General features: G+C 38.6%; 3 protein-coding genes across 3 annotated transcripts; all 3 read left to right on the top strand.

Moving 5' to 3' along the window:
• The first annotated feature begins 558 nt into the window (after nucleotides 1–558).
• Nucleotides 559–2802, top strand: LOC103713222 (60S ribosomal protein L18a). Its single transcript, XM_008800074.4, has 4 exons — nucleotides 559–705; nucleotides 855–970; nucleotides 1072–1135; nucleotides 2294–2802. The coding sequence occupies exons 1-4, from the start codon at nucleotides 691–693 to the stop codon at nucleotides 2633–2635; spliced, it is 537 nt and encodes a 178-aa protein (XP_008798296.1). The 5' UTR covers nucleotides 559–690; the 3' UTR covers nucleotides 2636–2802.
• A 5001-nt stretch (nucleotides 2803–7803) lies between these two features.
• LOC103713223 (3-hydroxyisobutyryl-CoA hydrolase-like protein 5) lies at nucleotides 7804–13496 on the top strand. The gene is given in 16 exon segments (XM_008800075.4): nucleotides 7804–8061; nucleotides 8194–8277; nucleotides 8365–8433; nucleotides 8539–8599; nucleotides 8746–8819; nucleotides 8917–9000; nucleotides 9185–9269; nucleotides 9579–9664; nucleotides 9935–10016; nucleotides 10019–10055; nucleotides 10143–10203; nucleotides 12029–12127; nucleotides 12534–12635; nucleotides 12762–12803; nucleotides 12983–13089; nucleotides 13209–13496. Coding segments are annotated over 16 exon segments (1152 nt in total). The 5' UTR covers nucleotides 7804–8037; the 3' UTR covers nucleotides 13264–13496.
• A 2982-nt stretch (nucleotides 13497–16478) lies between these two features.
• On the top strand, nucleotides 16479–21948 carry LOC103713224 (thioredoxin-like protein CITRX, chloroplastic). Its single transcript, XM_008800076.3, has 4 exons — nucleotides 16479–16781; nucleotides 16880–17002; nucleotides 21182–21262; nucleotides 21381–21948. The coding sequence occupies exons 1-4, from the start codon at nucleotides 16563–16565 to the stop codon at nucleotides 21495–21497; spliced, it is 540 nt and encodes a 179-aa protein (XP_008798298.2). The 5' UTR covers nucleotides 16479–16562; the 3' UTR covers nucleotides 21498–21948.
• Nucleotides 21949–23126: the final 1178 nt, after the last annotated feature.

The following is a 23126-nucleotide window of genomic DNA, read 5'->3' as shown; positions in this document are numbered from 1 at the left end:
AGTGTTGCTGTTTTTTTTTTCCTGATTAGACGGATGGATCATATGTATCCGCGATGAATATATCCAACAAAATCAGAAAATAAAATATTGTAAAAAGCAACCAGAGTCACCGACAAATCAATTCACAATGTTTCTCCAGAATGCTCTACCATATAAGAGACATCTCAATCTGTAACCCTGTTCACAGGGATATAAACTCCCTCGAAATCCTCCAAATGTCGTGCAGGAAGGGGAAGTGCGAGTGTTGCTACTATTCATTTCTGAGCTTTTTCACATACTTCAGGGGGCTAACCATACGGCATGGTTGAGCTGTTCTTCCAACCACAATTCAGTATGGAGCTTCGGCTTCCCTATCAAGCTTTGTAGGAAAGCCCAAGACAAATGCACAATTACAAGCCGCCTAATAACTAGCGGAAGACAAGATTGGGTTAAGGTGTCACTCCTTAGACGAGCGCAGGCCAAACAAATTGCACCCAATTTGTGGGGCGTGCAGCACGAAATGGGCCCGTTAAAGGAAAGCCCAACATCTCCTCTGGGCCAATTTCCTACCCCATTAGGGTAGCCGATCTCCAACACTAGCCATCCGACCATCCCCAAAAATGCACTATAAATAAACCGCTTACTCGATCCGGGGTTCAGCCGCCAGCGCTTCACCAGGAAGGGGAGGAGGAAGCGAAGGCGACATTTAGGATGGTGGCGTTTAGGGTGAGTTCCTGCGTTCCCTCTTCCGTCCAATCCCATAGATTTTGGTACTTTGATGCGGTCTTTGATTCCCTTTTCGATTCTTCGCGTTCTCGAGTCTTTGGAACTGATGATTTCTAGCGTTTTGTTGGTTCTTTGCTCGTTGATCGCAGTTCCATCAGTATCAGGTGGTCGGGAGAGCGCTCCCATCTCCGACCAATGAGCATCCGAAGATCTATCGGATGAAGCTGTGGGCGACCAACGAGGTCCGCGCCAAATCCAAGTTCTGGTAGGCGTTCGAGAACCCGATCCACAGAACTCTAAATCTGAGTCTTTTTTAGGTATTTAAAAAACTTTTTCCAATTTTTGGTTTACCATTTTGCACAATAGGTATTTCTTGAGGAAGCTTAAGAAAGTCAAGAAGAGCAACGGGCAAGTACTGGCGATCAACGAGGTTGTCGTTCTTTCCCCTCTTCTGTTTTAGCTTCGATTCTTGAAACTTTGATCTGTGAACTTCCTTTTCTTATTAGACTTTTTTTTTTTGTTAAGATTGATGGTGTTTTAGTTTCAGTTGGAAACTGATGGAGCATTTGACAAACTCACACCATCCATTTCAAATGGGATTTCTCCTAGTATTGTTCCTTTAGTAGTCTGAGAGTATTGAATTCTATCACCAATATGTTCTCTCCTTCTTATGTACCTGAGATTTGCTGGTCTGAGTTATGAATTTTGTTGGCTGATTGAACTCGGCATGAGTTGCTTCCATGAGCGTATTCTTCTTGATTATACTGGCAAGATGAGGGGATTAAGGGAAAAACATTTATTTGTATGAAATCACAAGGATCCTTTTTCCTGATTCTTCTGTTCTCGTCAACTGCTGGATGCTTGGAATGACATGACACAGTTGTTGAAATGGATATTCTAAGCTTCTAAAGTGCAGCGTCTGAAGTGTTTCGTTTCCTTATGCTTCTGAGAGCGAATGATCTAAGGCTGACTTTTATTAAAAAAGAGTATTTTCATGTTGATTGACAGAAAGGTCTTTCGATGATTTTTCATGCATATTTTCATGATGAATAGTGAGGCTTATTTCCATGTTGACAACATGTAATTGCAAATTGTTGGTACTTAATTGTCCCAAGCGTTTGACAACATGCTTTATATATCTGTCATGTTCTAAATTATGAATATAAACAATCATGCTTGATGCATAACGTGCACGTTATTTCATACTCAGTGGATTGCTGCTTGGCTTAGGAAAAAACTGAAAACAATTAAGGGATCAATTGGCTGGAGGCACCATTACTTAGATTTAAGGGGATGATAGTGGAAAATAATTGGGCTCTTGCCTGATTCTTTCTTTTAAAAAGGCAAAGAACTACTGAAACAAATAGTTTGCCAAGTCACTTATGACTGCTAGTGCAATTTTGTGCTTTATAACTAATATTCGGTTTTATTTGTATAGCCTGCTTTCCTCAATACATCAATCACTTGGCTTGCATACTAGTTCTAGTATATTAATGGTTTGATCTGCTTATGAGTTTTGGTGCTTGATTTTTCATGGTGGGTTCATTTTCCTTCTTATAATTTATTCCAACTAATATGGGGTTTTTAGATTTTTGAGCGAAAACCAACCAAGATCAAGAACTATGGAATTTGGCTGCGTTATCAGAGCAGAACAGGCTACCACAACATGTACAAGGAGTTTCGTGATACTACTCTAAATGGTGCTGTTGAACAAATGTACAATGAGATGGCCTCTCGTCATCGGGTAAGGTCTCACTGTATACAAATTATCAAAACAGCCACAATCCCTGCTAAGCTTTGCAAGAGAGAGAATACCAAGCAATTTCATGATTCCAAGATCAAGTTTCCCCTGGTGTTTAAGAAGGTTAGACCACCAAGCAGGAAGCTGAAAACCACATACAAGGCATCAAGGCCAAACTTGTTCATGTAATTTATCTTGCTTGATGTTCTAACATGAAGGCAGAAATTCAAGTGAGTCTAAAGTTTATGCAGTGTTTTCTTTTGTTTGAAAACTTATTTAGTGAAATATTTTTGGATTTATCATATTTGTGGTTGGAAATTTTGGTTTACTTCATTTAATGAGTTATATTTTGGTTTTCTAAAGTTTTGTGATTGGATATCTTGGAAATAACAGCTGAGGTGCAAGGTTTGGCTAGTTTAGCAGTTCTTCTGGACTACCTCATATCTTAGCTACTGCTTGTTATCACAGTGCATTCACATGCTTTCCATCTTGTACTGAATGCTTTTGAACTGGTTTTGCTTACTTGAATGCATTTGATTAATAAGCTATATTTAGCTTTTATGAAAGGATTTTATGGTTTTCAATGTTTCTTTACCTTAGTAAACTAGCCTTGCTTTTGTATGTGTCGCATTATGGCTACATATGTACTTAGGTATATGTCCTGAAAACTAGAAAATGCCTCTTGGTGTGTTAAATGTGTTCGCCTGCAATTATGTGGTTTTTTTGAAGATTTTAGCCAACGTGAGCTACCTATTTAATTATGTTTGCTGCATTCCTCTTATCTGCCACTCAATAATGGCAGAGTGACATGCAGAATATTTATACGACAGCATTCCAAATTCTTTTGATGTGCATACCTTCTCATTATTAGGCAAAGTTTAGGACATTACATAGCAGGGCAACTTTGCCGAGGTTACCAATTTACAATTTGGTTTCCTTTTTTTCCCTGTTGCCTATATCTCTTGGTGATCTGGTGTTTTAGTTCCATTTGCCTTCTAGTTTGGTTGATGACAAACACCACTTGCCAACATTCTATTATTAGCAACCTCACACATTGCTTGTCTTGTTAGATTAGAGGCACATAAGTTGGTACGGCTTGTGAATATGAAATTGCTTGACATTTCAAACATTGGCCTCCATCAGATGCCCCAGTATCTCAACAACTCATATCAGCAATTATCATATGTTTGGATTTGCTTTCAATTGCCTCTATGCAAGGTTCGTCGTTCGGTACTGGACCCTGTAATGGTGCCACACTAGCACAATGTCGGTATGGTATGATACTGAGTTTTTTTGGCGTACCAACACTCGGTACGCCGCCTGTATTGGGTATGGTTCGGGCCGGTACAGCATACAATGCCTCTATGTATATACTCTATCATGTTTATTTGCTAGATTTGCCAATGTGGAGTTTTAGATTTACCCACTTTTTCCCCCTTTGATGCATATAGAGCAACAATGTTGGTGAGGTTGCTAGTTTTCTTTGATGTTTTCCCTTTTTTCTTTTTGCTCGTATCGCCATTGTTTTTGGTGTGCTTGTTTGCTGTTGTTATCTGCATTGTTTGGTTGTTCTAGTTTGTAGTATGTGGATGCATTGTTGTATGATAACTATGTGATACCATAGTGTCTCAACTATTGCAATTTAGATAGGGGTGCAAGTGAGCTGAGGAGCTCGCAAGCTGCTCACGCTCGACTCGAGTTTAAGCTTGACTCGACTATTACCGAGCTCTAGTAGCTCGAACAATTTTTTGAGTTGAGCTTGGCTCGAAAGCCCACAAGCCTATTCGAGTATATATATTTTAAATAATATTATATTTTATTTATATTTAATTTAATATTTTAAAATGTAATATTATGTTATATTTTGTTTTGACTATATTTTTTTAATTATAACCAAAGCTCGAATTCGAGCTTGAACTGGAGCTCGAGTATGATTCGGTTGATATTCGAGTCTAGTCGATCTCGGATATTGCTTTCTTTTTTTTTTTTATAACTAAGTCGAGTTCGAGTTTGGATATTAAGGCTCGATCAATCTTAGGCTGAGTTTCGAGCCTAAGCATTTTGAATTGAGTCGAGCTCGATCCTCTAGTTATTTGACTCGGCGGCTTGATTGCACCCCCTAAATTTAACTTGGCCGTATGTGCCTTCTTTCAGCTGGAGCGCAGACTTAATTTGTTAACATATGGTATAAATTAGCTGCTGATTGTTGGATTTCAATGAAGTTTGATTGCAGAATTTGTTAAGTACAATGTTGCTTCTAGTGTTAAGTACAATGTTTTTGTAGTGACTATATCTACGTTGTAATGTAAACAAATTTGTGATATTCCTGTATGCTGCAGTACATACGAAATGCAAGTAGTATGAAATTAAATGAGCTGGAAGCCAACTCTACAGACCTGTAATCCCACGAAGAGCTGAACAGAATTATATAGGCGATACCTGCCTCCTTTCTGCTCAAACCACACTTCTCTCCACTTCTGCACATATTTGATGTGAGTCCTCAACTCCCATGTTTGAAGGGCTTTTAAGTCTCTATGGATGGCTTTTTGCCGTCTGTGCCTATAGCAGCCCTGGAGGGAGAAAACAAGCTAATGAGGGTTTCACTGAGACTTGGGTATCTGCATTTGTTCCTGCAACCTTATGTCCCGCAGCTGACCTTAGAAAGCTGATTTATTTCTCTTTTTTCAATTGAAATATTACTTATGAATTACCAATGTTTTATTTGCAAATAATAATGATTCAAAGTGGAAACAAGATTTATTTTAGAATCATACTGTCTTTTTGCCTCTAAAGTCTAAATGCTGAGTAGGTGATGAGGTAGTTGTCAATTAATTGCTACAGTAATCATTGTTTTAGAATATATAATGATTTTATTACCGACTCTGCAGCAAGATACATTTAATCACTCTAATGGTATTCTTTCTTCTATCATTATTTAATCATGATATTTTTGTAATGTATCTAAAACTCCGCCAGCAATTACGTTGATTCTAGATTGACCATTTGCTTTGGCTTGTGAGACGAGATTAATTTGTTTTACATAGTCAACATCCGCCCAATTGCCAATGATCTCACTCGACAGCTTGTGTTAGGTGACCATCAATATCATACTAATATCGGATTGGGACTGGCTCGAGCTTTTTAGATGCTCCTCAGTCTTCAGTCGACGAGGGCTAATTGAGGAGCTTTACGATCAGTGAAGTTTGCTTATTGGCTGGTCAGGCTGTTTACCAAGTGGTTCGTGCGTCATGATCAGACCCTGTTGCAATTACGATGACATTACTTGCCTTCAAGGGAGATTGTACGCCTGCAAATGTAATCCTGTTGCCAAGTTGTAGAAAAGCATAATAATTCTGTGCGCTCTGTTGTTTATTGTGGGCCTAATAAGATGTATATAAGTCATCTAAAATACCTGTATGCGCTGAAAAATCTAATTACACTGGCTAAAAGTGAGATTTTTTTTTTGAATTTTTTTAAAAATAATTTTTTTATTAAGAATATAACAGATATTTTATATAATTTGTTTTAAAAAATGAATGTTTAATTAAATTTAAGTCATTTTAAAACGTGTTTTTTTTCTTATGATCAATTAAATATGTAAAAATTGACATCATATATCTAATTATTAGTTGTCAGAAAAAATATTTTAGAAAGAAAAAATTATTCCTACAGAAAGAAACGGTTCCATGCGTTATCCTTAGCCGGTAGACCTCTTCGCTCCTTTTTTTTTTTTTTTTTTGACATTTAAAAAGTATGATGGAGTTGCTCCTTGATGACTTTGATCCTGAAGCTTGTCCTCGATGCGACAAGAGCGGTGCTAACCACGGACCCTGGCCAGGTCTCATTGGTTATCGTTGGGTTACTTCAAACGCCTAAAATTCACCCTCCTCGTATCATATTTGTTAAATTATTTTATAAAATTTAGATTTTACAACTACTTAATCCGCATCCTTAATTTTTTAATTTGTTTTTGTTTTTCTTCTCCTCCGTGGAAACATATACTTTGAGGTAGACAACCGGCATTCAGGGTAAAACCAGAACATTGTAGCGGGCTAGAATTTTCATGAAAAGATGAAAAAATATTAATTTTAATGATAGTACATGGTTATTTTAATCATAATTCATTATTAACCAAATCTTTGTCTGGGATCCACGCTAAATCCACGGGGATTCTATGCCGGTAAACTTCACAGCACTCGTGGATGGAGAGATTAATGTCATCAGCAATGCAAATATAAGTATTTATATAAACAAAACATGTCTTCTATATGACGTACATACCTCCATAAGTCGAATTCTAGTATGAATACATTTAATGCAGTCAAAAAAACAAGATGCCGCCCGAACCGCTAAAAACTCCTCCACAATCAATGAGACCTTCAAGCCTCTGGTACCATTTGCTTTACAGTAGATATATGCGCGGCCACTAAGAAGTTGCCACCTTTGAGCGATGGGCTTGTATTTCTCAGATGCGCAGCATAACTATTCAGGTGTTTTGTACAACTTATCAGATATGGCTGGCCAGAAATGTTCGAGTTTTCGGTGATAACAGTTCATCACTACGGTTCGTGATGGAGCGAGCTCGAGCTCAGGCAGCAGAGATCATACATGCAGACCTAGCTCATAGATTTTTGATAGCTCGGGACATCTGAGCCCTCCGTACTACTTCGGCTGCTTCACATAGGGTATTCTTTATTTAGGAGCCTCCACTCCCGAACTTTCTCAAGGTCAATTTTGATGGCTCAGTTTTGGATGGAGGTAGAAGAGGAGGGGCTGGATTCGCCATCAAGGGGCCGAGCTCTAGTGTGGTGGCAGCGGTGGCTGGCAGATTTTTGACATCTCGGTTCCTGGAGCGGAGCTGCGGGCGGCTTGGATGGGTCTGTATTACGCGCAGCGAGTGCTTCAAGCGAGTTCAGTCCTACTGGAGGGAGATTTAGCCACTGTGATCAGCTGGGTTTGAAATGGCTTGAGCAGCTATGGGGGTGTTCACCCCCTGCTCCGCAATAGATGGCGAAGGAGTGTGTCACATTTCAGACCATATATGTATATTGCGAGGCCAATGGGATGGCCGACTGGGTGGCGGCATATGTTGCGGACGACTCAGGAGGTACCGTATGGTCTGGAGAGAGAGAGAGATGCCCAGAGCACTTTGGGGCCTTTTGTTTTCCGATTTTATTGGGTGTATTCGTATCCGTGAAGTATGAAATATTCGTCCCCCGGCAAAAAAAAAAAAAAAGAAAAAGAAAAAAGAAAAAAGAAAAAAAAAAGGAAAAAAAAAAAGTAGGCAGCCGCGATCCTGGGGAGCCGAATGGTTGTCCGATGGAGATCTACAAGTCGTCTCTCCCAGTATCTTATGTTCAACCTGCCCCAAGATGCTAATAGTCAAACCGGTACCTACCACCAAGACCCACCTGCCTCGCTCCCTTCCATCTAATACCCACCCCACCCTCCCTTCCTCCTTCCATTTCTCCTCTCTCACCAGCAGTAGAAGGCAGGCAACTTTACTAGTTGGGTTTCTGCAGGTTTCTTCCGCATCGCTCCTGATTCCTCTCTAATCTGTTTGGCGCTTCCAGTTCATTTTAGCGCTTCAAATGGCTCAAGAGCCTTTGAACGAGGTACTCGATTCTCTCTAGAAAAAGGTCGATATGGAGATTCTCCGAGCATCGAGATATAATAGATTCCCCTTACTAGAATTAGAACATGTTCGAGTTCCGGCTGCTGAATGGGTTTAGGCTGTTGTCCGACAGGTTGTTCTTGGAGAAGAGAGAAACCATGCGAGGTTGATCACCTTGAACCGGCCTCGCCAATTGAATGTCATCTCGTCGGAAGTGGTAGGCCTATATGCACCGTTTGTATTCCAGCCCCAGAAACGATTACATTTATATTTACTCTGGATTCATAAATGCAAATGATTGCAGGTTTATCTACTGGCTCAGTTTCTAGAAAAATGGGAAAAGGATGATGATGCAAAGTTGGTTATATTCAAGGTTGCTGTCACTAACAGGATTTTCTTTTGATCTTTTCTTTTATTGGATTGATTTTGTTTAGTTTGATCTTGATCCGATGTTGATATGTATATGAATCTTCTTTAGGGTGCCGGGCGAGCTTTTTGTGCTGGTGGGGATCTAAAGATGTTCTATGAAGGGAGATCAGGTTCGCATGCAACAAAATAAAGAACACTCCTCAGAATTTTAGTCGTTTTTTGCTTTCTTTGAACACAATTTATACTTTATCTGGTTCCATGTTTCATGGTTTTGTTGTTGAGGAGTTACTCATGAGTAGTGTTATTCTTTTGGCAGATGATTCCTGTCTTGAAGTTGTGTATAGAATGTACTGGCTTTGCTATCACATACACACATATAAGAAAACCATGGTAGCTTCTTTAGTCTGTCACTATTTCGAAGTTTGAATTGCTTTTGCTAAACGTTTGCCAAATTTGTATGGTGATTTACTCTCTGTGGTTTTTCCAGGTAGCCCTTGTTCATGGAATTGTCATGGGTGGAGGTGGAGCTATGGTCGTCCCTTTGAAATTTTCTGTTGTCACAGAGAAAACCGTGCGTACTGACTTACCCAAACTGCATATTGGTTGGTGTAAAAAGTATAGACATTCTTGAATTTGTAACCTGAATTTGTGCTTGCTTATTTCTGGCACTTCCCTTCATCTTTTAAAGCCAAAGTATGTTACAGATAAATTTCAAAGTGTTGTAAACTTCCGTGTTAAAATCTTCTGATATGTAGGTCTTTGCTGTGCCCGAAGCAAGTATTGGACTTCATACTGACTGCAGCTTCTCCTACATTCTTTCACGGCTTCCTGGATATTTGGGTAAGCTTGTAACTAAATGAATATAAGTGGCACAAAATGTTTTTGCTGCTCCCCACCCCCTCTCTCTGTTATTTTTGATGGGAGTGGAGAGTGCAATTATAAGAGCACCTATCACTTTGCAAGAAGTTTCATATTGTGATCTCGACTCTGAAATGGTATTGAACCAAAAGCGCCAGCAGCAAAAGATACATATGTATTTACTGATAATTATTACCGCTTTCCTCTGCGTGCACCAATAATGATGAACACCACCATATACATCTGTTATAATGCATTTGGTTCCGTGCACTTTCTTGGGTAAATTTACAGGGGAATACTTGGCTTTAACTGGTGCAAGGCTAAGTGGAAAGGAAATGGTTGCTGCTGGTCTTGCAACCCATTTTGTCCCATCTGAGGTAAGAACAACTTTTGATGTTCATTTGCTTCTTTCTGACCTCATTTAGATAAAGCCAAATAGTTCAATAATTCAATTGGTTCATACAAGGTGATAATGTGAATATGCTTGGGTGAATATATATGCCAAATCCATGCCCTTGTTGTACCTGCAATTAGTGCCATTTGTTTCCTCCATTCAGGGTTATTGTGTTCGACATCAGTCACAATTTTTCAGTGATAGACAATAATTCAGGCTCTTTTATAACATGACATTTGCATGTACTTGGCAGAAACTGCAAGAGCTTGAAAAACGTTTACTGAGCTTAGATTCAGGTGATGAGAATAAAGTCAGATTAGTAATTGAAGAATTCTCGCTGCTGTCCAGCCTGATGAAGAAAGTGTTTTAAACAAGTAACAAGGCTTACTTATTTCTAAAGTAGAATGTATATATTCTTGAAAAATGAACTAACATATGAATGCTAATGTTCACTTTTGTAGGCTTTCAACAATCAATAAGTGCTTCTGTGGGGACTCTGTGGAGGAGATCATTAAATCATTTGTAAGTTTTTATAGATGCTTGTCCATTATCAGCTTTTTAAACCCAATTTTGCATTACCTATCACGACAATACATCTTGAGCAAGGTTTAGATCGTCCATAGCGTTCTTGTCTCTTGATTCTTCTGTTATAATTGATCTGCAGCAAGGTTCGTTGAGCTGGTACCGAAGGTTGTGTTGGCTGATGACCAGTTTGGCACGATACAGACCCGTATCGTGCCACTATTTTGTTTCGAAATAGGGGTGACCCTTTGTAGATGAGATGAGGGCTTTTGAGCCCTCTCTCTCCTCCCTCCCTCCCTCCCTCCTTTGTCTCTCTCTTTTCCTCCTTTGCACCCTCCTATTAAGCAAAAATTCCATATGCATCACAGTCAGGAGACTCTTATACCTTTCATGACCTTGTAAGCAAGACTGCTCATTGAATTCTCTTAGCCCACGCTACTTTCAAGTAAAAGTTAATCTAAGAAAGAAAAATAATGGTGGCTGGAGAATGCCACTTTTTGCGAGACCACATCTCCTTAAGAGAGCTTTCCAGGAAACATTGGGTGTTTTTGTATGCAAAGGCCATAGTTTTTACAGAATTTTTTGGCAAAAATGACAATTTTAGTGTGGAAGACTACTTAGCTATGAAGATAATAAATAAGTTGGAGTTGAAAGGAACTGGGGCTCCAACCATTGTATGGACAAACCTTCATATAATATAGTTTTGTTACAGTTACACGTAGTGGAATCCAGATTCCTATGTTGGACAGCCATGAGTAACAAGGTAGTTGTGGCGTTTAGCCAAAGACAAGTCCTAACTCATATGTCATTATGTGCATAGAAAGGGATGGCAGATCATTTACTTCGACAAATTGAGGAAGTAACTAAATTTTGAAGTGACTTTCACTACATATTTTTGTCAGAAAAATTGTAAATTTGAGAGAGATAGGGGGTTAGATCAAGAGGACATCTCAGAATTTACAGCATGGTTAAACTGCAGATCATAAAGTCAATATTAGCAACAAAGTTTCTTGAAAGCAATCTCCCTTGAACTGCATGTATTAGCAACAACTGTTAAATAATACTCATGTTGATTTCATGGTTTCTATCTCAAGTTCTAAGTAAGTTTCTTGCCTAGGTGGTGAAGCACCCTGCCCTTGGCATATCCATCCACTATATAAACAAAGAATTAATATATCTTTTCCACTCTGGCTTCAACATGTATTCGAGGAATTTTTTTTACATCCTCAACAGTTGGAGACCTTTAAAAGTTGCAAACATGGCTTGCTTTATATTCATATTGTTCTGTTCTCTGCCACCTTAAATTGATCTTCTGGCGAGCCTGGCTCTTCCTTCTTTAGTTATCACCTTTTATGGTTATTTACAGATGATATTTTTTATGTGAAGACCAATATAACCTACCGAAATGAAACCTGCTACGGCATAACAACACCAGGTTTTTGGATTGGCTTTATGGATCAACATATGATCCATCAAAACAACCTGTTTTGCATGATAGGCAATTAATCTTATGTGCCAAATTCCTAGCCAGTGCACCTTCATGCAAGAGAGGAACATGTCACAAACAACTACCTTATTTCACAGTTTGAGCTCAGGCAACTTAGGAGTCTAAATGAGCACGTAAGGCAATGCTTGATATAGGATATGTTGTTCTTTAAGGCGCAGGTGTAAAACCAAAATGCCGACAGAAACATATTGTTAAGGAAATTATAGAAGAATGATATCATTACTGATCCATATGTCACGGACTAAATTGCATCAACACATGACATGTGACATCATGACTTATATGTTCCTTATAAATCATATTTTGCTTTTTTTGTAGGGATCTGAAGCAGCCATAGAAGGAAATGAATGGATAGCTGCAGTGCTCAAAGGGCTAAAAAGATCATCTCCCACAGGGTTGAAGATAACATTAAGATCGGTAACAAGTTTCGATACCTTCTTTGTTGCGACATATAAACCCCTAGCTACTGATATTGAAAGGATGTTTTGTATACAGTTTGAATAGGAGAAAGTAAATCTACATATATTAAATCATGTATGCATCCTAGGTAGTTGGTAAATGCATGTATGTGAGCTCATGCATATTTATATAGAGTAAAGATGCAACTAAAGCTTGGAAGTTGTTATATGTATGTAATATGTTAACAGTCAGTCATTTTCATGAGCTTCTTTGTTATAAATGAATATACAAAAAGTTTGTCACAGAAGATCATCTATTTTATTTTGGCATAATTGGGTTTTTCATTCTATAAACATATATCTTGAGGGAGAACAAGGGTGTCTATCATTCCATTTTGTTTTTACTCCTTTTCTTTTATGTGCAGATTCGAGAAGGAAGGAAGCAAACACTGCCTGAGTGTCTGAAGAAAGAGTTCAGACTTACCATGAATTTGCTAAGATCAGTGATCTCTGGTGATATATATGAGGTATCGGGGAGCACTGTAGTTTTCCTGCAACTCCTTTAGCTTATACAGCAGCACTTAGATTCTTTTTCCATCCGCTGAATGTTTTACACATTTTCGCTAAAACTGATGTATTTTTTTCTTGCCAAGGGCATCCGAGCTCTTAGCATTGATAAAGACAATGCTCCCAAGGTACCCCCCCCCCCCCTCTCTCTCTCTCTGTATGTGTGTCTGTCTATCTGTGCACGTGTGCACGCATGTTTGTGGTCTGTCTGCACTTACATGTCTCTGTTTCTCCATGCGTGCGCATATGCATGAATGCACTAATACACATGCCATGCTCAATCTTTTTTTCTTTTGCAATTATGCAGTGGAATCCATCAACCCTTGAAGAAGTGACCAATGAGAAAGTTGACCTCATTTTTGAACCATTTAGTGCTGAATTGGAACTCAACATTCCAGCTGAGGAATCATGCAGGTCATACTCATTGTGACAACCTCTACTTCACACATACTTCTAGTTCCTTCCTTTTTCCTGAGCTGGTACTTCAAGTTCCTTTTACTTAACCTGTTAATTTCTGATCTATCAATTTACAGATGGGATGGCAAGTATGAAAACTCAGTCTATCCAATCCTGAAAGGAAAGAATTGAACCAGAATAACCAGCTTCCTGTTGTTGGCTTGGTTTTCTTTGATTACCACGAGTGATGTACTCAACTAAATAAAAGTGTGTTGCAGCATATGAGCTGGTTCTTGAGTTTTGTTTATCTCGAACTAATGTTGTATTATTACATATAATATTTAATCAAGGTGATATGCCGGCCTCCAGAAAGGCTGCCGGTGCCATGCTTATGCAGTTACACAGTAACGCCTGGTTATGATGGAGGACAATGTGTTCTTGTTGCATGGTCAGAAGTTTGGCATTGTTAAATTATTCGCCTAGGCTGAGTTTTGAGATCAGGAAAACTGCGAAGGTCCTCAAGTTCGGATTTCATAAAACAAGGACAAAAAATACAGGATGTTGCATTATTTGTATACTTCTGAATTGGTTAACAAGCACCATAATGACAGGGAGTAACATTACAAATCACTGATCTGTGAGTGTTGCTCAAATAAGTTCTGATAATTCTTCAGCAACATGAATGTTTCTTGGTAAGAAGTTCTGAATCTTATAATTTGGAAAAATTCTTGTCTGGTGATAGTTTGGGAAGATCATGACTAATTGTCTATTGATCTGTACTTTTTAAATTCTGCAGGTATGATATGATAAGAGGTTAAAAGTCGATATCTGACAATGAATGCAAACACTCGGTCACAATTAAGGGAAGAGAGAAGCGTACTATAATCATGTTTAAGGTTTGCCAAGGCTACATTTCAGTAAAAAAAAACACTATGCAATCACTGTATTCACCATGAGGGTTACCCACCAACGACTTCCCATCAGGCCATGTGTGATCTTGCAAGTAGGTGGATGGTCTCATATCAGCAACATAGATAGCAGACCAAAAGCTTACATTGAAATTTCTTCCAGGGTATAATCTACCAATTTAGTACAGGATTCCAGTCATGGTAGAACTGATTTGCAATGGAAATCATCCACCAGTTTCACTCCCTCATGCTTCATTTGATTCATCCAGCTCACACACTCAAGTTGGCAAAACCATCCTAAATTCTTTATTTGTGCTCAAGTCCACAGAACACAAGACGATCGTGATCGGCTTGTATCTGCTCCTGATCAGTGATTGTGATACGACACACTTTATGGGTCATACCATCATCTCTGCAAAGATATCTTGCATCAATTCTTGATACATTTCATTATCTCCTGCCAGAGCTAACCTCACTGCCAATCAGCACTTCTGGTGTCCCAACCTGAGACTTCACCTCTTTAGTAAGTCACCAGCTGTTTTTTGGTAGAATAAGACACCTACCTTTGAGCTACGATGACATTAATACAATGACAACAATAAACTGCACTTCCTGCATGGTTAAAATTCTTCAAGGCAAGTAGGAGTACCAGTGCTAACCAAATGAAAGGGAACAAAATTCGAGTAGCAGTCTTCAATTCAAGAAAACAGGTCAAGGAAGTTCCTCTCATGAGACAAATGGTAGATTATGTGTAGCTGGGAGACCAAGTGGTGCAGTAAAAAAGGGACATGGCCAATGTCAGTGACCAACTTTTCTCAACTGCTGGAGCCTGCAGGATGGATATAAATTTTAAAACAAAAAACCTTTCTTATATATCTCCTTCTCCGATGCCAATTGCTCAGGTTACGCATGTTATAAATATAAATTTTCAGCCATTATAAACATGATTTACAGTTGCAATTCCTTCAAAAGCCAGCAGAATACTACCGCCATTGGTGAAAAAACGAAGGGCCAAATATGATCCAAAAACAGAGAAAAGGAGGGATGATACATAAAATAGAGATTGACTACTATTTCATGCACTGCCATGCTTGAAATGATAACCAGCCCTGCTAAGTGTCAATATCGATGCAGCAGCAGCATTTTGTGCTCAAGTTAGTTTCAGCCAACCAAACAGTTCACTGTCCATAGCCTGTGAAGCACCATCTGCAGCTTTCCTTGGCCATGCCAATTGGTGCACAGGCCTGGTTTAAAGGAAAACAAATAAATTGAAATAAGACTAAATTAAAGCCATTAACTAAAACTTGGAATGGTGGCAAAACATATCTTGTTTAAATTTGTGACGGCACTGGATGCTCGAGTACTGAATTAAGATCTACAAAGCAAGTTAACAGAGGCATGGTAATAAGAAACACAAAAATTCATTGTAAAAGTCAATACCAGAACTTTCCTACGGCTCTATAAGTTTTGACTGTATTTGAGAGCTGCTGCTTTCTCATCAGCATCAATACATGCTTCCGCAAAAGGTTTATAGTCTACTAATTAGATAAAAAACTAGAGAATTAATAAATGAATGATGTAATTATATAAACAATAATGCAAGTGAAAATTGAGGTAAGAGAGGAAGTGGTTTAATTTACATATCCGCAGATCTTCAAAGAATCTTTTGCTTCATTCAAAAATGCTTTATTTGCAATTTCATTTGTAATGCTCCATAATAATAAGTTCTTAAAAGAAGTGATTTAATAATAAGTCCTTGTAATTGTTTTGTTGTAAAACTTATTCCATTTACCTATATACAAAATCAAAATGGCAAGATGAGACGGGTACAATGCACAAGAAGCAAGATAGGTTAAGCCATCTCACAATACTAAAGTAGTTCCTTCCAGCGCAACATTAGTGGTAGATAAGGGAGTGATGGCCTCAAGTAAGAGGTCAAGTTGAGCCACTATAATCTTTACATACTCACTTATTTATTTATTTTACATACTCAGTTAATTTTCTCAACATAATCTTCTATGGATGAAAGATAATACCTTCTTCTTTTTTTGTTAAATCTTAGACTAAATACAACCACTCGCATCGGGGCTAAAATAATCTCCCGAAAATAAGTGGGTACTGAGCCACCATGACGAGCAACATAGAGAGCTATCCAATCTGCCGTTCCTCAAAACATACTTAACAATACATGCGATGATATTTGCTTTGAGATTACCTTCCTTCAAGTTGGTTTGGGTTCCATGGTTAACAATAGTGAAATAATCATTGCATTTCTATTTATACCCTCATTGACCAGCTAAGAGGTGGTGCACAAGTTTATCAATGATTTCTACATCCAGGTTGGCCCAACCTTGGTTTGACGATCCAATCTCCGATCTCCACCGGGCCTCCACGAGTCGGGTCGGGTCGAGTGGGCTCCGACCCGACCCATTTATTTGCAACTGTAGCCCACTCGACCCGACCCATTTATTTTTCGGCTACCACTCCTGCGAAGTAATTCCGGAAGTCAGGAAGATAAGATTCAGAGACGCACATAAATCCATTTGCTTCGGTTCCACTCCGCTGCGTTCTTCTAACGAAGGGATGGCCGCGGTTCTCCAGAGCTCGACCTCCTTCGCCTTCTCGTCCCTTCGGGGCCTTCCGAGCTCCTTTCTCTCGACACCTCGAAGCCCATTCTTCGGCCTCTCCACCGCCAAACCTCTCTCTTCTTGGAGTTCCCTTAGCCGGAAGAGCAGCAGCAGCATTAGAAGGTTGGTTTCCAAATCCCCCTCGGCCAAGTACATCAGAGAAGATTATCTTGTGGTATCTCTCTATACCCATCTCCTTTCTGATCTCCGTTTACCATTCTTACTTCTTTTTCTTACTGCTTTTTCTTTGGGTTTTGGGGGTGGGGGGAGTAGAAGAAGGTGTCGGCGAAGGAGGTGCAGGATTTGGTGAATAGCGAGAGGAACGTCCCGCTCATCGTGGATTTCTATGCTGCATGGTGCGGGCCCTGCATTATAATGGCCCAGGAGCTCGAAATGGTACATCTATTCTCCCCTTAATCTCCCCTTCTTCTTCCTCCGTTTTCAGTTCTTTTAAGATGTTGTGCTCTGGAGCATAGATTATTTAATTTACCAGTGCTTTCGCTTTTCTTTGTATGTCTTTGCCAAAGGATTGACCCTCTATAGGCACAGAGTTAAATCAGACTGCCTTTTTCCTTTTCCAGTTTTATGAGATGAAGGATGGTAAGAATACCATCCAGATGAAAGAAAGTTTCATTTGATAGATTATTAGAAAAAGTTTTTTCGAATGCGAACAATGAAAGGATGTGAAGTTTGGTATGAATTGATGGATTAGAGCAGTTGCTTTGGAGGCAAGTTTGAGATTTTTGTCAAACTTCATGATGAATGCTATATTTCAAATGAAAGATTGGAATCATTGGAAGCTACTCTGTCTCCTTGGTTGTGGTTAAGGGATGCATTATCTGAATAAGTGTCCTTGAATGTGTTTATAGCTGGGGAATTTGGATGCTTCTATCCTAATTGCAAGCAGATTTTTTCTGAATAAGAGGGGCTTTCTTTGCATTGTGAAGAAGCATGATATCTCAGCGTCTGACTTCAGATAATATCTTGGTCAAATTGAAAGAGCTTGTAAGCAGTTGCAGTTTGGAAATGGTGCAGGGGTGCAACACTTCCAAGAGACTTTTGCTCGGTACATTGTTTGATGCACATCGTAGGTATTGTTCGAGTAAGGACATTTATTCATAAAACAATGTAGAGGAACAGGAATCCAAAGACAAGAAACCATTAGGTAAGTCTAGTATAATTAATTTGAAGTCATTCTGAAATTCTGCAAGTTACTTAGGATGAAATGAACACTTACTTATCAAATCTAACAGTCAGTCAGATGCAACTCCGGTCTCATAACATAAAACCAGCCATGACATTTTAATTTATTCTTTTAGCTTCTTAATAGAAAAATAATTTTGAAGAAAATTTGATTTGAGTTAAAGATATTGGTTCATAATATTGCTAGGTCATTAATAAATTAATAATATTTCAAAAATCTAATATGTTTGAATGGTTATAGATCAATTTCTAAAATTTACCATTGGATAAGTTGTATACATAATAATACAAAACTAGGAGAAAATGTCATTCCAATTGCCATTACAAAATTTTGACTTTTGTCATTAGAACATATTAACTACTCCAAAAAGTACTACTTATAGTAATTATAGACACTCTTGTATCTTATGTGGGCTAAGCAATTTAGAACTTCCATTGATTGGTGAATCGGTGGATCCATTTGGAACTCTTTTGGAAATATTACCTGATGAACTTCTTCCCTCTATGTTAAGTGCCTTAAGTTATCTGTTTTTTGGAACACCAAAGAAAAATCATTCACTGACCAAGATATATATTAAGTCATGAAAAGGATTCATGAAAGAGAAACAAATGCAATGTCTGTATTATATCAAGCAACACATGTAGAACCTCCGGATAGAAAATTGGGAACTGCATGCTCTCTTTTAAATCAATTCATCTTACTTTTTGAAAGGTGCTGATGCATGCTCTGAAGCTCTCTACCATTTGTCACTTTGAGGATTCATTGAGGATATATGCACAACCATGTTCCAGTTCTTCTTGTTGGCCAGTAAGCCAAAGCTTGTCTCTGAGTTTGGAAAATTTTTTCCCACTCACTGTCCTCCACAATCTCTTAACGTATTTCTACTCATGTATCATGACTCCTGCATGTTACTTAAAAGTCAGAGAGATAAAATTCCTTCTGTTTTGAAAATATGTGGCTGAACATCTGTAGTGTGAATAGATGGTTGCAAAATAGTGGTTCCCATGAATAGTAATTGAAGTCCTTGGCACCAAGAACTGAGAACAGAAATATGGAAGACACTAACCCTTTTAACTGACAAAAAAATCAAAGGACTGATTCCCATGAAGCTTCGTATAGGAAGACACTAGACACCATAACTTGTTTAAAACAAACTCTAGCGACTGCAGAACTTTCACTCGAAGCAATATTAGAAGATGGTCCTTCGCTCACCAAAAAAATAAAAGGAATCTAATCAACTACTTCTATGTGCAGAGGGAATCCTTTACATTGGGGAAAAAGAAATTCATAGATGGCGAACTCTTTTCTTAAGGAATCTACATGGATTTCCAAAACACTTGCAGGGTGGTATAAAAATTACGGAATGATTGTCTCATGGTGAGCCACCTTTACTCCGTGGAGGATGATTCAATGTTGATTCTGCTGTAAGAGAAGAGGCAAACTGTAGTCTTGCAACAATATGTTGTTCCATTTAATATATGCTGCTTCTTGTTCTTTCACTCAAAGTGGAGAGCGTGAGCAACACGAATCTTACAGCTGAGAGGAGTTGTCCAATTGCTGTCCCATCTCCTCTCCATGGCTGTAGCAAGTAGAAAGCAAGAACTTTCATGGTCCTTTATTTCTTTGTAATCCTGCTACTGGTCGATCATTAGTGGTTGAAACATATGGGCGCTAAAAGTTTTAGTTGTTGTTGATTGACAAGGATTTTAGTTGACGGGGTAAACCAAGCTGAATCCTTTACAGGGAAAAATTCACAGTGAAAAATATATCGATCATCCATCCACAAACATATAATTAGGATAGGCTGTTAATGGTCGGGCCAGTCTGAGTGGCCTGAAGATCTGACCTTGAAAAAACAGAGATCAGGCTAAACATTTTATAAGCCAAAAGCCCAATTCAACCAATTTTTAGGAAGTCTGGTTAATTTTAGCCTGGCTCAGGCTGGGGTTTTGGCAGAAAAAATGAATATGGGCCTGTTTTGAGTGCCGTCCAGCCCAAAAATATACCGAGTCAGATTGGGCTGAGGCCTGGTACCTTCAGGCCAGGCTTTGGGCTTGAGGCTTATAATCTTGGCTTGTTTTGGGCCTAGACCCGATCCCACACATGGACACCCCTAAATTAGTATCTTATTGAAGATTTTGCATTTGCTGTGAGTGTTATCTCACTCTTGCTCCTGCTCACGCATCTTATCCACATCTTTAATCCACCAGCATTAATTTTACTCAATTTATAACTCGTATTGTCTTGTATTGTCTTGTCTTGTTTCAGTCAGCTACTGTGTTCGTTAAAATTTAACCACCATATTGCTTTGCTAAGACAATTATGCAGTATATCTGCTTTCTACCTTTCTCTCAAACACCTCTTTCCTATTTTCACATGCATTTGGCCCCCACTGCTACTAATGCAAGCTTTGCAGTTCCTAGGAACAATTTCTCTATGATTTAGGAAAGGTTCAATAGTAAAATATAAAAACAACTGCTGCATGCTGATTATGCCCATAATGAGATGCGTAATGCTTACTCAAAAAGCAGAGATGCATAATGCCACTTTTGATGAACCATTTTTCCTGCAACTCTTTCGAATGAGTAAATATTATACCAATTATCTATGTTCTTCAGGTGAACAGGTTTGCAAATGTGTTAGCTTGCTCATGAACGTGCAAGCATATGCCAGTATTTGTGGAGTTCTTTTTAGCAAATACACTGCATTTGTGAAACTTTAGAGAGTTCCCTATCTATGACATTTTAGCATTCTGCATCTGTAGGAATATCAATTTTGGATCTGTTGTTTTCATTTGGTATCATGTTTTCCTCCTCACCAAGCTTTCTGGAGCTGTCATTCAGTTCTGACTGCATGCTGATAGGTGTTCTATTAACATCTGCTGTAAACCATGCCAGCCATTTCTCTGATGGTTTTAATATTTTTTTTTCATGATATCCAGTTCTCTGCATTATGCGCACAAAGTCTAATAGTATCTTGACTAGCTGGCTGCTGGAACTTTTTTGGAGAAAAAGCTTTCTGTTGGTGCTGCATTTCTATCAATTTACTGGACAAAGCAAATTTTGGGTCTTTTAATGTGTTGGACACTTGGAACATTCCATGACACTCCTTGACACTTCATTACCAAAAAGTCACCATGCCATCATCATTATGTGTTTGCATTTAGCACTTCTGTTGGAAAATTATTAAGTCTAACATAACAATTTGTAAACCATTTTATTGAATATTAAAAGGGGCATGGATCTAACTCATTTCGCTATATTAAGCATGGTTTTGGCAATTTTGCTTCTAATCCGAGGAACACAATTTTATAGGTAATGCAATAGTAATAAAATTCTTATGGGCTGATATCGACAGCAACTACTTTGCAGCTTGCTGTGGAGTATGAGAGCAATGCACTGTTTGTCAAGGTGGACACTGATGATGAATATGAATTTTCACGAGATATGCAGGTATTCAACAATGAACTGTGAAAATAATAGCTGAGATTTTACATTCCAGAGACTGTTGAATCTTAACATCGTCTCACTATTTTCTGCCCTTTGTTTTTGAAAATATAAACCATCACAGGTTCGTGGACTACCAACATTGTATTTTATCAGCCCAGATCCAAACAAGGATGCTATTCGAACTGAGGGGCTTGTCCCATCTGAAATGATTAAAAACATCATTGATAATGAAATGTGAGAATAATATCTTGAAGGTTTGGTGTTGTAGCTGTTTTCAGCATTGCAGTTTTGCTCGTATTCTGCTAGAACATCACTTATCAGCATCAAATTGTACCACAGTCATCCGCTCCCTGTTTCTGTTAAAGGTCATTCGCATGCAATTCTAGTGACATAGTTGGTGCAACTCCAAAACTCTACTTTTGTGATTTGAAGGTAAGCTGGTTCATAGCTAGGATTGATGATGATGACGGAACAGTCCCAATACACGTAGAATGTAGAACAATACAATAGATCAGTAAGCATGTTCTTTTAAGATTTTTTTTCTTTCTTTTAATTATAGCAAAGTGAAATGGTAAATAAAATATGTGGCAGAACCCATTGCAGCTTAGCAGTACTGCGAAGCCATTCTCTAATGGCTCAATTGATAAAGCCATTGTAATGGGCATGGATGCAAGATGCAGGTTTTCTCCTTTGACTAGAGTATTCTGCATGTTCTGTTGTATTTAGCTGTCTCTTTCTGTTGGCTTTTTCTTGAAGATATGAAACAGCTGACGTATTGTCATACATATAATGCTGATTCGGGCTTCACCATGATAGTCCTTTAGATTTTAGAGTCAACTTCTGTTAAATCCAATCATTCTTATGTTTGTCTACAGCATCTGTTCTTGCAAATTATTGATTAGCTATAAGCAAGGCTAAATAATATAAATAATTTGGCTTCCATAAAATCCCATGGCTTGTTAGAGATAATATAGGAGTCATTTGTTGGATTCAATTATATATAGTTCAAATTCTGAATAAGATACCAGTTATCTAATACAAGAAATGCAGCAAAGAAGAGAGGAGTTGTAGCTTTCTTTTTCTCTATTGGGTAGAGGAAGGGGGGAATGTAGCTTTAGAGGATTCCTCCACGAGGGTTGCTGCAACCACTTTGATAGCATCATCTTTCTCATGCTCCCGTGAGAAAGATGATGCTATCAAAGTGGTTGCAGCAACCCTCGTGGAGGAATCCTCTAAAGCTACATTCCCCCCTTCCTCTACCCAATAGAGAAACTCTTTTTCTTTATTGAAATTTTTTTTTCTCTCTCTCCCCTACGGACAAAGAATGGCCCGTGAGCATCTGAAATAAGGAAGGAACACCAAGTTGTGGTGCATCTTTAGACGCATTAAGGCAGCTTCTTTGATCTCCATGACTTTGGCCGCTACTAAAAGACCTGTCGGTGACCAAAGGGGTATGGTAGCCCATGGCAAACTACTTTTTGGTGTGCTTGTGATTTCTCGGGCCATCTTTGGGCCTGTAAAACGTGGTTTTAGTTTCGATCATCAGATCTGCTGTGGATTATTCTTGTCGTGTCGGGTAGGTTTAGATAGAGTTTGGGAGCAAAATCTGCTACAAAAGAAGCTGAATTGCGCATCAAAACTTACGGAGGGTAGAACTTTCTCCCACCGTGTTTGATTGAGAAGCATTTTTTTAAAAAAAGCAATGTAGAGAACTTTTCATCATCTACAATGCTGTGTCCATCCCTAAAGGGTTCTATGCACGCAGCAGTTGGGGCCATATAATGATGTTTGGATCTTTAAATAGGCTAGTGAAAGTAAAGTTTTTTAATCCTCAAATCGGATGACAGCGATTGGAGATAAAGTTGAT

This window comes from Phoenix dactylifera, chromosome 11, assembly GCF_009389715.1.
Source record: "Phoenix dactylifera cultivar Barhee BC4 chromosome 11, palm_55x_up_171113_PBpolish2nd_filt_p, whole genome shotgun sequence".
Taxonomy (NCBI): domain Eukaryota; kingdom Viridiplantae; phylum Streptophyta; class Magnoliopsida; order Arecales; family Arecaceae; genus Phoenix; species Phoenix dactylifera.
This window is presented reverse-complemented; position numbering and strand designations above follow the sequence as displayed.

Coding starts and splice junctions, on each gene's coding strand:
- LOC103713224 (XM_008800076.3), top strand. CDS start 16,563: ATGGCCGCGGTTCTCCAGAGCTCGACCTCCTTCGCCTTCTCGTCCCTT. Junction 17,003..21,181: donor TGGCCCAGGAGCTCGAAATG/GTACATCTATTC, acceptor ACTACTTTGCAG/CTTGCTGTGGAGTATGAGAG. Junction 21,263..21,380: donor AATTTTCACGAGATATGCAG/GTATTCAACAAT, acceptor AAACCATCACAG/GTTCGTGGACTACCAACATT.
- LOC103713222 (XM_008800074.4), top strand. Junction 971..1,071: donor CGCGCCAAATCCAAGTTCTG/GTAGGCGTTCGA, acceptor TTTGCACAATAG/GTATTTCTTGAGGAAGCTTA. Junction 1,136..2,293: donor AAGTACTGGCGATCAACGAG/GTTGTCGTTCTT, acceptor TGGGGTTTTTAG/ATTTTTGAGCGAAAACCAAC.